Consider the following 15,100-nt stretch of genomic DNA (forward strand, 5'->3'; position numbering starts at 1 on the left):
TTACAAGATGTCCGTGAATGCGACATGAGAATCCATTAAATCTCATTCATCTTGAGCTCGGTCTTTTTCAAGCCGTATTTTATAAACGTAGTATGCCGAGCAAGTGTTGTGCCAAATGAATTATAACGTCTCTGTCAGGTTTGTATCCATATAGTTTCATTAACCGCCGATAAACACTTGTAGTCTAACGTCACTTTCCTGTGTGGTGCACTGGCTGGGTCCGGGAACTAGCTTCTCTTGTTGAGACGTGGAGGGTAGAGGAATGGTGGGCTGTCAACGATAATGTCTGCGTTATTTGTGACCGAAGCCGTTTTGACGTCAGTCTGAGCGTACTTTAGCTCTGGTAAGCATGGTACAGTTCTACAGCCTAGGTAGCAGGTTTATTTTGGGTGTTGCATAGGTGGTGACTCTGCAGAGATGGTCGTAACGTAAAAACATGGCCGATCAGGTAATAGGAGCTAACGAGATTCTGACTGCAATGCAGTTACCTGACTGTCTGTATGCTTTAGCCTTGCTTTGCTTCTATAATCTAGTTACCTGAAGGTCACTGTCATCCCCCTACTGGTTAGAGTTGCGTTCATGGACCACTGAGGATGAAACGAAACAAATTATTAGCTGAGGAGAGTTAGCTTATTTGCTAGTGAGCTTGTCAACAGATAAACTTAGGGGTTCTTAATGCTAACAGTAGTTCAGTTTGCAACGTCATTGGTGCTAGCAGCTACAATTAAAGAACTCGAGAGGTTTACAGCTATTTTTATTTATTTTTTGCTGCTCATTGATCACATTTTGTGCAGATAAACTTGAACCATGCCTGGAAAACTTAAGGCCAAGATTGTGGCAGGGCGCCACTTGCCTGTGATGGACAGAGCTAGCGACCTAACTGATGCCTTTGTGGAGGTAAGGACACATATGTTAAGCTGCAATGTTCTGATTGGTATTAATGACATTATATTGTATCTTTTTTGTAGATCTTAAGGAGGAATTGTGTATAGGTAGCTCTTCTGATCCTTTGTAGTTAATGATTTATTTGTTTAAAAAAAATTAAATGGTTTCCCTATATTTTTAATGCTCTTAATTGGTATTTTGTTTAATTTAGGTTAAATTTGGAAACACAACTTTCAAAACAGATGTTTATCCGAAGTCCCTGAACCCACAGTGGAATTCGGAATGGTTCAAATTTGAGGTATATATTTTGTTTTTCTTCCAATAGCTGGTGTTTATTGTACCTCTCCTCTTTCTAACCTTTTAGTAAATGATTACGTTTTTTTCCGTCACCCTTTCTTGGTCTGCAGGTTGACGATGAGGACTTGCAGGACGAGCCTTTGCAGATCACAGTGTTGGACCATGACACTTACAGCGCTAATGACGCCATCGGGAAAGTCTATATCGACATCGACCCACTTCTGTATTCTGAGGCCGCCTCTGTCATCTCCGGCTGGTTTCCCATTTATGATACCATCCATGGTATATAGACCTCACCCTGTTGGGTTATTTACATATTTCATGCGTTTTGTTGCATTTGGAGCAACATCATTTTTCTCTTAACAGGTATCAGAGGTGAAATTAATGTCCTCGTCAAAGTTGAGCTCTTCAATGATCTGAACCGCTTCAGACAGTCGTCATGCGGGGTCAAGTTTTTCTGCAGTACGTCTTAACTTTTAATCTTCACTGCACACTACCTCATTTCTAATCAACATATCTTCTTATTGCTTCTCAAATTTGTTTTTATGTTTAATGGATAACAATTTAGCTCTGACTCAAAACTCAGTTCATCTTTTGATTTATTTTAAAAGCATTCCCAGTGGTCTTTTAATAATAATTATGCCATTTTTAGCCTAAATCAAAAACACCATTTTTCTTTGAAGTGGGTCTTTAAAGTGTTTAACAGATGAAGAGATGCCACACTAGAACATCTGCTATAATGTGTTAAAGGTTCAAACTAGACCAAAAGCTTGAGAAATGTTTTTGATGGAAGCTGGTGTGCTCAATCTAAACTTTTTTTTAACCTTTGATAACCATCAGCTACATCGATTCCAAAAGGCTACCGGGCAGCCATCGTTCATGGATTTGTGGAGGAACTTGTCGTAAATGAAGACCCCGAATACCAATGGATAGACCGCATTAGAACGCCTCGGGCTTCCAACGAAGCTCGACAAAGACTCATCTTTCTTATGTCTGGTAAGAAAGCTGCCGCTCCTGCACGTCTTATTCAGCCAAAGGGAAATGCTGTGGTCAACGTGGCCGCATTTTGTTTTTTCAGGCGAGCTGCAAAGGAAAATAGGGCTTAAGGTACTTGAGATGGGTGGGAATGCAGTGGTAGGCTACTTGCAGTGTTTTGATCTGGAGGGGGAGTCGGGGCTGGTGGTCCGGGCCATAGGCACCGCCTGCACGCTGGAGAAGCTCAGCTCTGGAAGCGGCACACACACACATCCCAACACAGCCCCTGCTTCAAATGCCTGCAATTCCCCTTCTAAAGATGGAAAGGAGTGAGTATTACATGGCAATACAAGCATGGGCACTATCTCATATTATGTGAATGTTGGAAACACTTAGTGTGCATGAGAGTGAGAATGAATGAAAATGTGCTGTAGTTAGTGTACAGGGCAGCGGTTACAGCTGTGTGTCTCAGATTTCCTCTGTATTTTATGTGTGTGTTGTGTCTTGAATCGTTGATACTAACCGCACATGACATGACCTGAGACACACACATGTACAGCACACATGCAGCCATCCTTGAGCCCCGTAGCTTTTGTCTGCTCATTAAAAATCACTCGTGCACAGCCTTCTGCTCTGGATCTGCATGCTTAGAACATGCTGCTTTGCTTTTAGTGTCTCTTTTGGTGCTGTTGTCTGTCTGGTTTGTTTTGGGTCTCTTTTTGGTCAAAGCAAATGTAAATGTGCATTTGCATGTGGGCTACTATTTGCATTCTTTTTTTTATGCATGGCAATGCCTGAAGTTGGGATGTAAGCATTTTTTTTTTTTTATAACAGCTTGCATGAAATGTGCACATTTACTGTGAGATAAAAAGGATTTTATCTGAAATTTTTTTTTTTTTTTTAACATTTTGCATCTATTCATTATTTACTATATTGGAACACATGACGAATGCAGAGAAAAAACTGCACTAATTCACGTACACCCTTTACCTTTTGTGAACTTAGCCTTTTCTTGGGTTCCACCCTCACCTTGAGTGTCTGCCCAGCAAAAACAAACATATTCATTTATGGTTTTTTTAAGCAAAAAATAAAAAAGCACATTCTTGTTTTTCTGGAGAGTATTTCAATACATGAAAACTACTTTGATTATTTAAAATACATTTTAACATCAAATACACCACAATAAAAACAAATTCTTCTTAGGTCTGTGTAATTCAATGTTATTTATTTGCTTTAGTTAATATTTATTCTTGATAGATAAATATAGGATTTAACTGTCAAAAACCATAAAAATCTGGAACTTTAATTGTAAATGCATTAAAGAAAAATGAAAACTAGTTTGAATGTTTTAGCTCTTTTATTTCATGAAATTGGATAGGGATCATTTTATAGATTCTTTCAGGAAGGTGTTGCCTGTTGCTGTTATTTAATTCTCTATGTGTGACTGGGATTCCATGCTTTGTGTTGTTGTTGTTTTTTTTTAAAGCTGCCATATGAATGAGTAGATCAGCTGGTAAAAAGTGGGAGCAGAATGCATCCCCCTGTTTGCTATCATTTTTCTTTCTTTTTTTTAAGTTTAAATCATTGCTTTCACTTAACTGCAGTGTTCTGTCGGCCTTTGTGTGCACCTTTTCTTTTTTTCTTCTTCTTCTTTTCTGCTTATATTTTGGACATGTTTCAATTGTGTCCAAACCGGTCCTGCGTGTTCCTCCTCTCTGTTTTCTCTCTTGTCTCTGTGCTGACTGGCCCAGGTCTCCCCTTGCCCATGGATGCCGCTCCACCCACAACAGTCCAGTGCACTCAGCCTGCAGCTCCCAGAGACTGTCCCAGAACTTCTCTGTCTCTGTTCCTACACTCATCTTCACTGGTACGCTGGGACGGATCTCAGATCAGGGGGAACACTAGCTAATGGTAGTAGCAAGAAAGAGGAAGGAATTGAGGGATCTTTCCTCAGAGTCTGGATAGTGTGACGGTGTTTGACGTGGGCAACGAAGGAGAGCAGACCCTCTGTCAGAAAACGGACCAAATGGGAAATAGTAGTCCGTGCTGCTCCTGATTTATTTTTTCCAATTATAACAGAGTTGGCAGTCAGATTCCCATCTGCACCATGCTGCTTTTCTTATGAAAGGCTTGCAGTCGCCCTACTTTTACCTGACCTTTGCTTCACTCCCCTGGGACACATGCTTCAGCTTGTCATCCTCTATAGAGAATGACCTTTGGGGTTTTTTGTTTTTTGGCACCTTGCTTCCTTTAATTTGTGTCCGCTTTCCTTTGTGATTTCCTTTTGCTTTCCATGCTTGCCCTTCAGTTGTCTGAGCCAACCATAGCACATCAAACGCACCTCTCCCAAGGCAATCACATCCCACATTCAGACGGCATTACCACACTTGGATCAACATCACACAAACGCACAACTCGAACACACACACATAGGCTGATGTGGTGACTGACGTGTGTGCATGTGTGTGTGTGTGTCACATTCTCCTGGCAGGCCGGTATTTGGTGAGGATCTGCCCTCTTCCTCTGGCCCATCTACCCCTTTCAGAGCCCTTCCCACCTCCTCTTCCTCTCCTCCCCCTTTCTCTCCCTCCAAGCCATGCAGCCGCCAGTCCTCATCATCAGACACAGACCTCAGTTTGACGCCTAAGACGGGTAAGAACACTTGGACCCATCTTCCTCTCCCACCACATTCATCCCCTCTTTAAGCCATTTTTTGGTGTGCTATGGTAATGGTTTTTTTAAAAACTTTTTTCAAGTTTAAATATCATTTCATTTTAATTGTGTTATTAGTATTTGTTTAGCCACTTCCTGTCATTTTGTCATGGTGTTTTTTTGTTTGTTTTAGATGGTTTTAAAAAAAGTATAAAAGCATACTTTTTGTTTGTTCAGCTCTGCATTCTAGTTTTTATACCCATTGAGTTTGTTTTGTATTCTAATGAAGCAATGTGTCTCAAGAGGGGGCTGTTGCTGATTTAAGGTCACTTCTTTGAGCAATATTTAAAGATACGATAAGTTTGGTGAAGCTTTGCTGAAGCCCATTTGAAAACATTGACATGATAAAAGCCATCAAGTTGAAAGAATGCTCTCACCAGAGCAGCCCTGTAGACCCTTCAGGGTTGGTAAAGCGATCCTTCTCCCCACCTACCCTCCTTTCCTGTTGCCAACTTTCTATTCAACTTTGTCCTTCTGTCCTAATCTGTTCATCTTTCATGCTTCCTTCCTTTTTTCATTTAGTGTACAGACCCAGATTTGTTTTTTACAAGTAATAATTCATTGATATGACATTATATTTTATTTTGAAAGTATTCATATCTAATATGACAAAAATAGAGGATCATTTGAAACAAGCTTCACAGGAAGTAAGTATGCGAGCAGATTCTTACTTCCTGTGAAGCTTGTATCAATAGTAGATCATCTGATACAAGGTTCACAGAAAGTATGTGATCATGTTTTTTGAAGAAAAAACAAATCAAGTCATGGTAACTTCTGCCAAAGCTTTTATCCTCCACTTTTCATATTTGAAACCTCTTAAATACGATCCTAGTTTTTCTGACTTTTTGTAAAATTATTTTTGCATTTAGGAAGTGTTGAAATCACCATATGCTGATTATTTGACTAAATTCATAATCAGCTTCTTTTGTAAATCAACAGCCTTTTCTCAATCCATTCAGTCATTTTTCACGTCATTAAACAGATCAAATATTAGACAAAGTGTTGCAAACGACATTGCTGTAGAGGATTTCAAAGTGTGTCCAAAGCATCCAAGTGCTTCCAGTCCAACGCTCTTTCTGAAAGCAGCATCAGAAGCAAGACTACTTTACCTTAAAGTTTGTACACCACAATAGAAATGATCTTACAGGCTGGGAGAAGAGACATCAGAGTATTTCCAAACTATTTAAGGTCCACCACTTAACACACAAGTACATTTTCAAGTTCAAGTCAATGCATAGAGAAATAATAATTTAAAAGAAACATTAAACAGTGTAAGGTTTGTTTGCTGTGTCATGTCAAGTCTGTAAACTTATTTATTATTATTATTACTTATTATTTTTATGCTTGTTTTTCTAAATTTTTGCAATGTAAAACTGAATGGATAAGAGAGGGGAAAAAAGGGATCCAACAAAGTCCAAACCTTAATCTCTTTTGATTTGGCGTTTACTTTTTCTCCTAAATAGTCATAATCATGACGCTTTTGTTCAAATGTATTTCATTGATATCTCTTTCTGTTGTGTTTTGTCGAAGCACACTTCAGAGAGCTGGAGATTTAAAGACATTTATTTTTTTTATTTACTGATTTCCTGCCTTTAAAATAGGTTCTCTCTATACTGAATTCTAAAATTTCCACTTAAATTAAGCTAAAATTTCCTGTCAAGTTCAACTTTAGATGTTCTACTTCTTAATGTGGAGTCACACGTTTTTGCTTTTGACAAAAAAAAAATCCTTTACATTTTAGGAAACTGGAATTACTGAACTATGCATTTAGTTTGCATGTGAATATCCTTAAATTAAATATGATTGTGTCTTTGTGGCTAATACTTCTTTTTAATTTTCATCAATGTCCTGCTTTTGCTACCTAGTTCATACATTCAGTGTGTCAAATCTTGTACTAGGCTAATTCATTCCTAATGTTTTTCATCATGAATGAACTAATTCCCCTCATTTTCACCATAACCGCCTGACTTTACAAGAATATTTTAAAATTCTTGACTACTTTCAAAATTTCAATGCATTCACTGTTACGGAAGCAGAAGCAAGACGACATTCTTTGATGCAAAAACGAATTGGAATCATTTGTGCAGAAGTTAGCTTAAAAAATCAAAGATTTTTAAACATGTCTGTAGGTCTGTATCAATGATTCCAATCAATTGGCCCAGTTTTATCATCGTTGGATCTTCCTGTCTGCATTTCTGTGACTAAATAAGAGGGAAAATAATTTTTCATTTGTAAATACAAAGGTGTACGTAGCTAAAAATCTCCATACCTATCACTCATTTCTTTCTCATTTTAACTTGTGTTCCCCCATTCAATTGTTGTGCTTCAGCTCTCTGTCCTCATTGCTCTGTCTGCGCATTCTCAATGTATCTATTTTTCTCTGTGCACCCTCCATCTGTTTCTCTGCTGGATAGAGATGACCCAGTCACCAAGACTCAGGCCTGGGATCTTCCTCTGCCCCAGCTCCCCCATCCTCTCTACAGACACTCTGTCCCTCCCTGGTTCTGGCACATTGGGCTATGGTCATTACTCTGGCCTCAGAGCAACCACCCCGCCCCCTCTCGCTTCTACCCACTCAGACTCTGCCTTGCTGAGAAAGAGTGTGTCCTTCACTGAGGACCTGCTCCTGGCAGCATCCGGTATAGTAGGATTGCTGTGTGTCATCGAGTATCCAAACCTTTTAGCCGTAAACTAGTCTTTGTAACTGCGGGGCAGAAGCTGAAACGCTCGCTTCCCGTTCTTCCCGAGTTTGTCAGCAGAAACCATAACAGTACCTGCTAAAAGTGCCCTGAAATTTCTGGGAAACAGCCCCATTGGGTTCTCCTACCTCATACATGAGGTCAATCTGTGAGTGAACCCAGGAAGAAAAAAAAAATAACGCTCAAATAAGTTTCTCAAACAGCATAAGAACAGTTATTTTACCTGAAGGTGTTGCGTGAAAGTCGAGCAGATTATTTCGCTTGACTTGTAACAAAATCATTCAGAGAGCAATCGAACGACAATATGGTTAATTCTTCTGGTGAATTGTGAAATGACTGAGAGCCCCCTCCCCTCTGACCAGGGATGGGCAGCGGCAGCATGGGGAAGGACGCAGGACCCCTGAAGACCCTACTCAGACAGCAGACGCAGACAGCTCTGGAGCAGAGGGTAGGGTGACTCAACACTTACATCTTGTACCTTCTTACCAACCTACTAGTAACATTTAAGACTAATGTTCACTGTTTTTGGAGTCTTGGCATTATCTTTCAGGAACCGTGGTTTCTTCTCAATTTTATATGTCAGGTCAAATGGTGTTCCCTCCACACCAATGTGTACCAGTGTATTTAAATGGGGATGGGTCTGTTATAGACCAAATAATATTCCCTTTCTCTGTCCTCTTGACCTCTTGTGCTACTCAGGGAGCGTCTTCCTCAGGGTTATTGTTAAACGCCAGGGTACGTTCCATCAGTGTGACACTCTTGCCTCTTATTTTTATCTTTTATTTTACTCTCTGCCCACTCAGAATCAATTCCTGAACTGTTGTTCACGGTGTTGTTTGTAGATCTCAGTAGGGTAGTTGTGGGTTAAGCGACACAGTTGAGGGTCCTTGTTCGATCCTGTTTGTGTGTTCGTTTTGCTCTCAACGCACCCTAATGGAACCACAAACATGTTGGGCAAAGGACAGGGAGAAAGGAGTTGTGTTCCCTTCAAGTGTGAAGGGGGGTGTCTGTGTGTATTTGTGCGACACGTCTAACACCTCACTCCTTTCAGACTTCTTGTCTTGAGTGTGTCCTTTGACCTCATCTCTTCATTCTCGGCTCTTTGCTCTGAATAAAAGGTCAAAGTCAAAGTAATCGCCGTCTTTTTTTAGCACTACACATAAAAAGCATTCTTATTCCTGCCTGATGTTTTTGCCTGTCAAAGTCCATTCATCTCATGTTGCATGGTTGGAAATCCAAACTTTCCTGAACTTTTCTGTGGAGGTGGTGCCAACATGCGATCCAAGTACCTCCAGCTTTCTTCTTTTTTTATTTCCGTGAATGAATGCATGGAATTGGATCATCAACTGGAGACAGATGACCACCTTTCACATAAATAGAAAGAGAAAAGCATGTAAACCAAAGCACCAAACCTCAGAAATAACATGTTTTTTTTTTTTTTTTCCAATATATAAATATATGTGGGATTTCTTTTTTTTAGTTCCTTTCAGGTTTTTCTGTGAAGTGCTCTGGAATTTTAAAAATGATTTCCGCAAATGTAGGGTGGTCTATACCAAGTGGGAGATCACAAAGGGGTACAATGTGCATGGCGTTTTGTCATTACACTCGGGTCTTTTTGCATGGTTTGATTAGATCCAGTAAGCAATCGTCACTGAAAGCTACATCCACACCAGTAATGTGTTCTGACGCTCGCACTGATGCTGTGTTTAGACAAAAAAAAAGTCATGCCTTTACTCTGGTTATATGGTGTAAGTCCACATCTTTTCTGAAGGAATGTGTGGAGTTTCCTTTCTGGTTGCATCTCAGAACTAAAACATGTTGGTGTGGATGTGGCCCAATTGCACACAACACTTGAAGTCTCTTTTTCATAATACTTTAGTTAGTTGAATAAGTTAAATGTTAAAATGCTCAACAGCAATTTGCAAAAGATTTAAAGCCTATATTCTTTTGAAATGCTGCGTTACATCTAGTGCTGAATCAGTCAAAAAGTTTTTTTTTGTTGTAAAAAATATTGGATTAGTTGAATGCAGGACAGCAAGCTGCCAGGAAAATTAAGAGGAGTTTTTTTTGAAATGCAAGTATAGCTCCTGAACAGGTAAATGTTTGGGTTTGTTTTGCTGAAATCAGCTTATCTGTCTCTTTAGTTTAGTGTAGGTTTTTTTTTTTTTTATTGGTTATGTGTACACTTATCTTTATGCACACCACAACAATAGCTGTTCATTGCTAATAGTTTGGAGTTGAACCTCAAAAATCCAAAAGTAAGATAAAAAAAAAACATTTAAAAAAAGTATCTTATATGATTTACATTTTGGGTTTAGACATGTTGCAGATGTACGGTTGTTGGTCCGTTTTCAACAGCCTCGTGATTGTGAATGCAACTCCAAAACTGCCCATTCAATCAGTGACCGGCTTCTTTTCCATCAGCAGGAGTTCCCCTTCTTCACCCTGACATCTTTCCCCTCTGGTTTTCTGCTTCATGTCGGCGGAGTGGTCAGCGCCCGCTCTGTTAAACTACTGGACCGCATTCATAACCCCGGTGAGTGCAGCTCACGAACGCACAACCCTAATGTAGCGTCTACAAGAAGGAGAATAGGGGTGTACTCTTTGTGTCATGTAAGGGGTCTGAGTTCATCAGTGCTGCTCATTATTTCCTTATGTTCAATACATTTTCTGTGTTCGGTCCTAGTCCTTGTTTGTTTGGTTATTTAGAAAAAAAAAAGATATATTAGTTCTCCAGAAATCAAGTCATTCACACTTTGATGAAAGTTACTGTGAGCAGTGAAGTCAACCGTGGCCTTCTGGATCTCTGTGTTTATAGACAGTGGAAACTTTCACCTCATGTTTTAAATGGCCTGCCTTTTTCTATGTGTCGCGGTTATTAAGTTGTCATGTGTGTGGGTATGTGTGAGTTTGTGTATTCATATGCTCAAGTTGTGGTGCATGGCTCTAAAGTGTTGCCTGCTGGTCAGTTGTGTGTTGGTGCTGCTGTCCAGAGTTTGTAAACACATTTCTCTTTTGATTCAATCTGTTTAATACGCACATTGTAACATATTTGCAAATAATATTTAATTAAGTTAAAAGTCAGGAGGTTCTTATTGGAAAAAAACAACCTCATTGCTGATGTGCTTTAGTCTCAACTAAAGGTTTTTGGGGCTCTTCTTTTGTTTATCTAGTCTTTCTCTGTACAGCAATCCTAATCCAATACATGATTGTGCTCTTCCTCAAATGGCCTAGGCTTATTTTAGAACAAAGTTGCATGTATTGATCGGTCTCCACTGATCCCATACATGAATCCCACTGAGAATCAGCACCAACTTCTTCCACTGACTGCTTCAGTTTTGAGAAAAACGCACCTGATATCGATCAGCCAGCTCACTGGTGATGGTGTGGTTTCAATGTGCAGTGGGGGGGGGGGGGGTATGATTGATTAATCAAATCATAGTGATTTTCTGTTTGAAAATTCAGATTCGGTTAATAAAATCCAGGAATTATTATTCTTTACAACACCTCCTTAAAGGGTCTATACCATGTAAAATAAAATGTTCAAGCTTTTAAGTGTATTATAATGTTCATTCCTCATGAAAAGAATCCCCAAAGCCGTATTTCGATCCGTTTACACATTTTTGAGTATTCCTCTAAAAACCTCCACTCTGAGCACCAGCCCCTCCCAATCCACGAAAACGAGCGGGTTCTCACATTGTGATGTAAGTGAGGTACCGCCCCTTCCAGGAAGAGTCTGCGCTGCCAGCACCACCCCCCGGCTAACACACACACAGAGTTATCAGTGATCGCTTTTCCTTTATATGCCCATCTATCTTTGCAAAACGTGAGATTTTGTTTGTTTTCGTGGGCGAAACGCAGACGCGCTGCTGAGGCCGACTCTAGGTTGACGTCATGAAATGGGCCACACCCATAAGTCAAGAAAGCCAGTGCCTCAGAGATCGAGTCCTTTTACTTCCTGGTAGGAAAAGAGCTTGTGAAAATAACTAACATTTCATAAAAAATGTGTTCTTTTACGTTCCAAAGGTAATATAATGTCATATACATGGATATTGTTTACTATAAAAGGCTTAGGAGTAGCACGGTATAGGCCCTTTAACGTTTATATCTTTCTGTTCATTTTAATATTAGAACTTTCCATTTTATAAAAAAAACTGTTTTGCCTTTATAACATTTAAATCAGTAGTTGGGAAAAATCTTGTTTTCTTTGAATAATAAATTAAATTAATGAAATTCAGATCAAAGTTTTGTTAATTTCTTAATTGGATATCAGGACTGTTGCACAGACAGCTAAAGTCTGATGATGCAGTGATGATGATGATGATGATGATTGGAGTCCAGGCCTGTCTGTGCTGTGACTCTTCTTCTCCTAATCACTTAATTCTACAGACCAAATGCAATAGAAAGACTGGGTGCTACAAAAAAGGAAAGGAACAAATATTGCACACTGCTGTTCTTAGTTCAATTTATTTTCTTATTTTAATTAAATTAACAGTCAAACCATTCTACTTAAAATGTTTTTATTTTATTTTAGTATCTACACATCTTAATTTGGTTAGAAAAACTGCTTAAATTGAACCAGCGTGACATTGTCATTAACAAGATGAGCAATTCAAACACAGAAAATAAAGTAAAAAAGTTTTTTAGGTTCCCTAGGAAGAAGTTGGCGTTTTCCAAATAATTCCTCATTCAAATCTTTATTGACATAAAAATCCAGTTTTTCCACACAGGGAAAAGAGAGCGGAATCTTGGTCTCCAGCATGCACACCTAACGGGATATTTATATAAATATTTTTAGACATTAGGGGATAAATTATAAGCAGGATAAAGAGAAGAAACACTTTCTTTCTTTCTTTTTTAGAATAACTTGTTTTATCGCATCAAACAAGTGGCGCCTGGTGGATTTTGGAAAGTGGTGCTTTAATATAATTAGATTTTTATTCGGATACTTCTTAAAACTTCCCAAAGCAGCATAGATGCAGACAACTTTCAGATAGACTTGACCGGCATGTGCTCCTGGTGTGATTTTTGCGTCTTCTATTCTTAGGTCATGTTGTAAATTTAGTGCTCACCTTTGTTCTCCTCTTTTCCCTCATCAGTCGTCTTCTTCTTCAGAATTATTCCAGTTGGACCTTTTTAATTGTTGTCGCTTAGTGACTGTCAAGTGCCGTGTTCCTTTGCATAGTGACGATGGAGTGCTTCATTTGTGCTGTGCTTGTATATTAGACACTTTCTTCTTTTCTTCTTCTCTCTTTTTCTGTACTAACGGTGTGTTCTGGCCCAGCCTTGGGTAACACGCGCTCATACAAACTGCTAGACTGGAATAGTGTCACTGCAGGTATTTCCCTTCTTATACTGCTCTCACCCGCAGGAGCAATGACAGCTCATTGAAGTCTAACTTATTCTGGATTCTCAGCAGTTTCCCAACACTATTCCTAGAACAAAGAGCGGCTTGATTTACTCTCTTTATGAATTCTATCTCACTTAGTTTTGCTGAAAACGGATGAATTCAGTGAGCTGTTATCCCTCTCTCTTAAATCTGTGTGCTGAGCTGAGCATGCCTTGTGTCCCAACCCCACCCCATCCAGCCTGACGTAGCCCCCCCCCCCCGCTGCACCCAGCTCGCCTTGCACATAGATGCAGCCTTTTCCCAGCGCCGTGCGGCATTGGAGTCGAGACCAGAGGAAGTTTATGAGGCTTACGTGACGAAGAGCCACTAACTGGGCATGTGCATCCCAAACTCACTGGGCCGTATTCATACTAAGAGTGGAAGAGTGGTGGATGAATGGATGCATGGAAGGTAGACTGAAAGGGTGGGGAGGGTTGGGGGGGTGTTAGAGAAAAACCGGTTCTGGGATGTTTTGCATCAACAGTTGAACCGAGATGAGCTTGGGAAATGGAGGAAGTGTAGAAATGCAGTTCTCAATTATTTTATATTTAATGATGAACTCTCTAGTAAATGAATATGGCCCTTCTCTGGTCATGGTCATGAGCGTGGACGTCGATGAGCCCGTGCTTGGATGACATGCTGCTGGTTTAAGATAAACCACATCCTGGGTCTATCGCCTGACCATCAGCCAAGTGTTTTCATTTCTGCATTCTAATCATCCTTCTTTTGTCATTCAATCTTGTGGCCTGTCCCATCCACACTGTCACTCTTCCTGTGACTCCATCAGCATGTTGCCCCCTGTAGAAAGTCAGTTCGCTAAAGTGGCATCTTCAAAACAGGAAGAGCCATTAACAGACATGTTTTAGCCAAGTCTCGTGAGACTTTGATTATGATGAAGGCTACTGTGACCTCATCACCTTCGATCACAGCCAGTTTTGGACAGTGGTCTGCAACCTGAGGCTCCTGAGCCAAATGTGGTTCTAGTTTTTTCACAGAGCTGACATTAAATTAGTTAAAAGTCACTGTTCATATGATTTCCAGAGGGGAAAAGATATATATTTAAATGTATTTTATTTCTTTTTTTTTTCTATTAGAAATATTCAAATATTCAAGTTATTTGCAGGAGGGAAAATGACACAAGAAAATGATTTTTTTTTTAGTTTGCATTGATTTGTTTAATAATTTTCATTATAGGTTATTTCCTGGACAAATCTAAATGAAGAAATGTGTCTTATTTTGAAAGGAATTCATTATAGCCTTTGTCAAAAGTAAAAATCAATGTTGTATTTACAAAAAAATTGCTCACTTGTTTTTGTTTTACTCATATAAAAAAGCAAAGGTTCGACTATATTTATCATAAAGGTAACATTAACATAGATATAAAGTGGTGTTGTATGTTTCTAAAGTAAGCTTTTGAAGCTCCTGCTTGGTTTTTGTGAGGGAGAAACCAACCCGAATGGCTCTTTTATTTTTGTTGAAGGTTGCAGACTCCTTGTTTAGAAGAGCACTTTTTAATGTAATCCTTTAGGCAATAAATAGTTTTTTAATTCAGATCCATTTACAAAGATTCAACCTTTACAGAATGATCTGGGTGGAATTATTCATTTTGATTTAATTTCGCAATAAAATCCACTTTCTTAGTATTCATTTATTACTACAGCACTTTGTGTTAGCAGGTGCGAAAAGTGCTTTATAAAAAGAGATCGACTTGTTTCGATTGAACTTATTGAATTATTGCTTTATAACAAACCAGAGTTGAATTATCTTCATGGAAAAGGAAACATGTTTTCATGTCAGCCCCCCCTCCTATAAACTGCTACTTCTTCTTTTTTGTTTTGTTCAAATCAAGTCATTTGTTATGGATTTTTTTATTACCTGTTTTTTTTTGTTAGTGCAGTTTTCTAATATGAGATCACACAGAAAATGTTGCAGAAAACTTAATAGCGCATACTTCTTTAAATCTCAACCAATCAGAGCTGAAGAAAACTGTCAAACAGTCTCATAATTTATACATTTATTGATTTTAGGTTCCTCTTCATCCCCTAGCTCTCAGTGTGACTTCTTTTAAATTATTCTGCACTTTTGTTTTCCTTGTCTGGTTTATCATTTACCTCACAAACCTTTAGAAAGCACAGAGTAAAAC

General features: G+C 39.1%; 1 protein-coding gene across 24 annotated transcripts in view; it reads left to right on the forward strand.

Annotated features, from left to right (window-relative positions):
• c2cd5 (C2 calcium dependent domain containing 5) overlaps window positions 1-15,100 on the forward strand; it is a 33,714-nt gene continuing 18,614 nt past the window's right edge. For 5 of the 24 annotated variants that reach the window (XM_020704081.2, XM_023955877.1, XM_023955876.1 and 2 more), the window contains exons 1-13: window positions 2-138; window positions 795-897; window positions 1,097-1,183; window positions 1,293-1,464; window positions 1,549-1,644; window positions 2,023-2,178; window positions 2,261-2,486; window positions 4,649-4,809; window positions 7,284-7,508; window positions 7,931-8,016; window positions 8,268-8,303; window positions 9,996-10,104; window positions 12,853-12,906. In XM_020704081.2, the coding sequence (XP_020559740.1) occupies window positions 808-897; window positions 1,097-1,183; window positions 1,293-1,464; window positions 1,549-1,644; window positions 2,023-2,178; window positions 2,261-2,486; window positions 4,649-4,809; window positions 7,284-7,508; window positions 7,931-8,016; window positions 8,268-8,303; window positions 9,996-10,104; window positions 12,853-12,906 (1,498 nt within the window). In that variant the 5' untranslated portion in view covers window positions 2-138; window positions 795-807. The other 19 variants (XM_023955879.1, XM_023955883.1, XM_023955875.1 and 16 more) reach the window with 19 other exon arrangements.

The sequence above is a fragment of the Oryzias latipes genome, chromosome 6, assembly GCF_002234675.1.
Source record: "Oryzias latipes chromosome 6, ASM223467v1".
NCBI classification, from domain to species: domain Eukaryota; kingdom Metazoa; phylum Chordata; class Actinopteri; order Beloniformes; family Adrianichthyidae; genus Oryzias; species Oryzias latipes.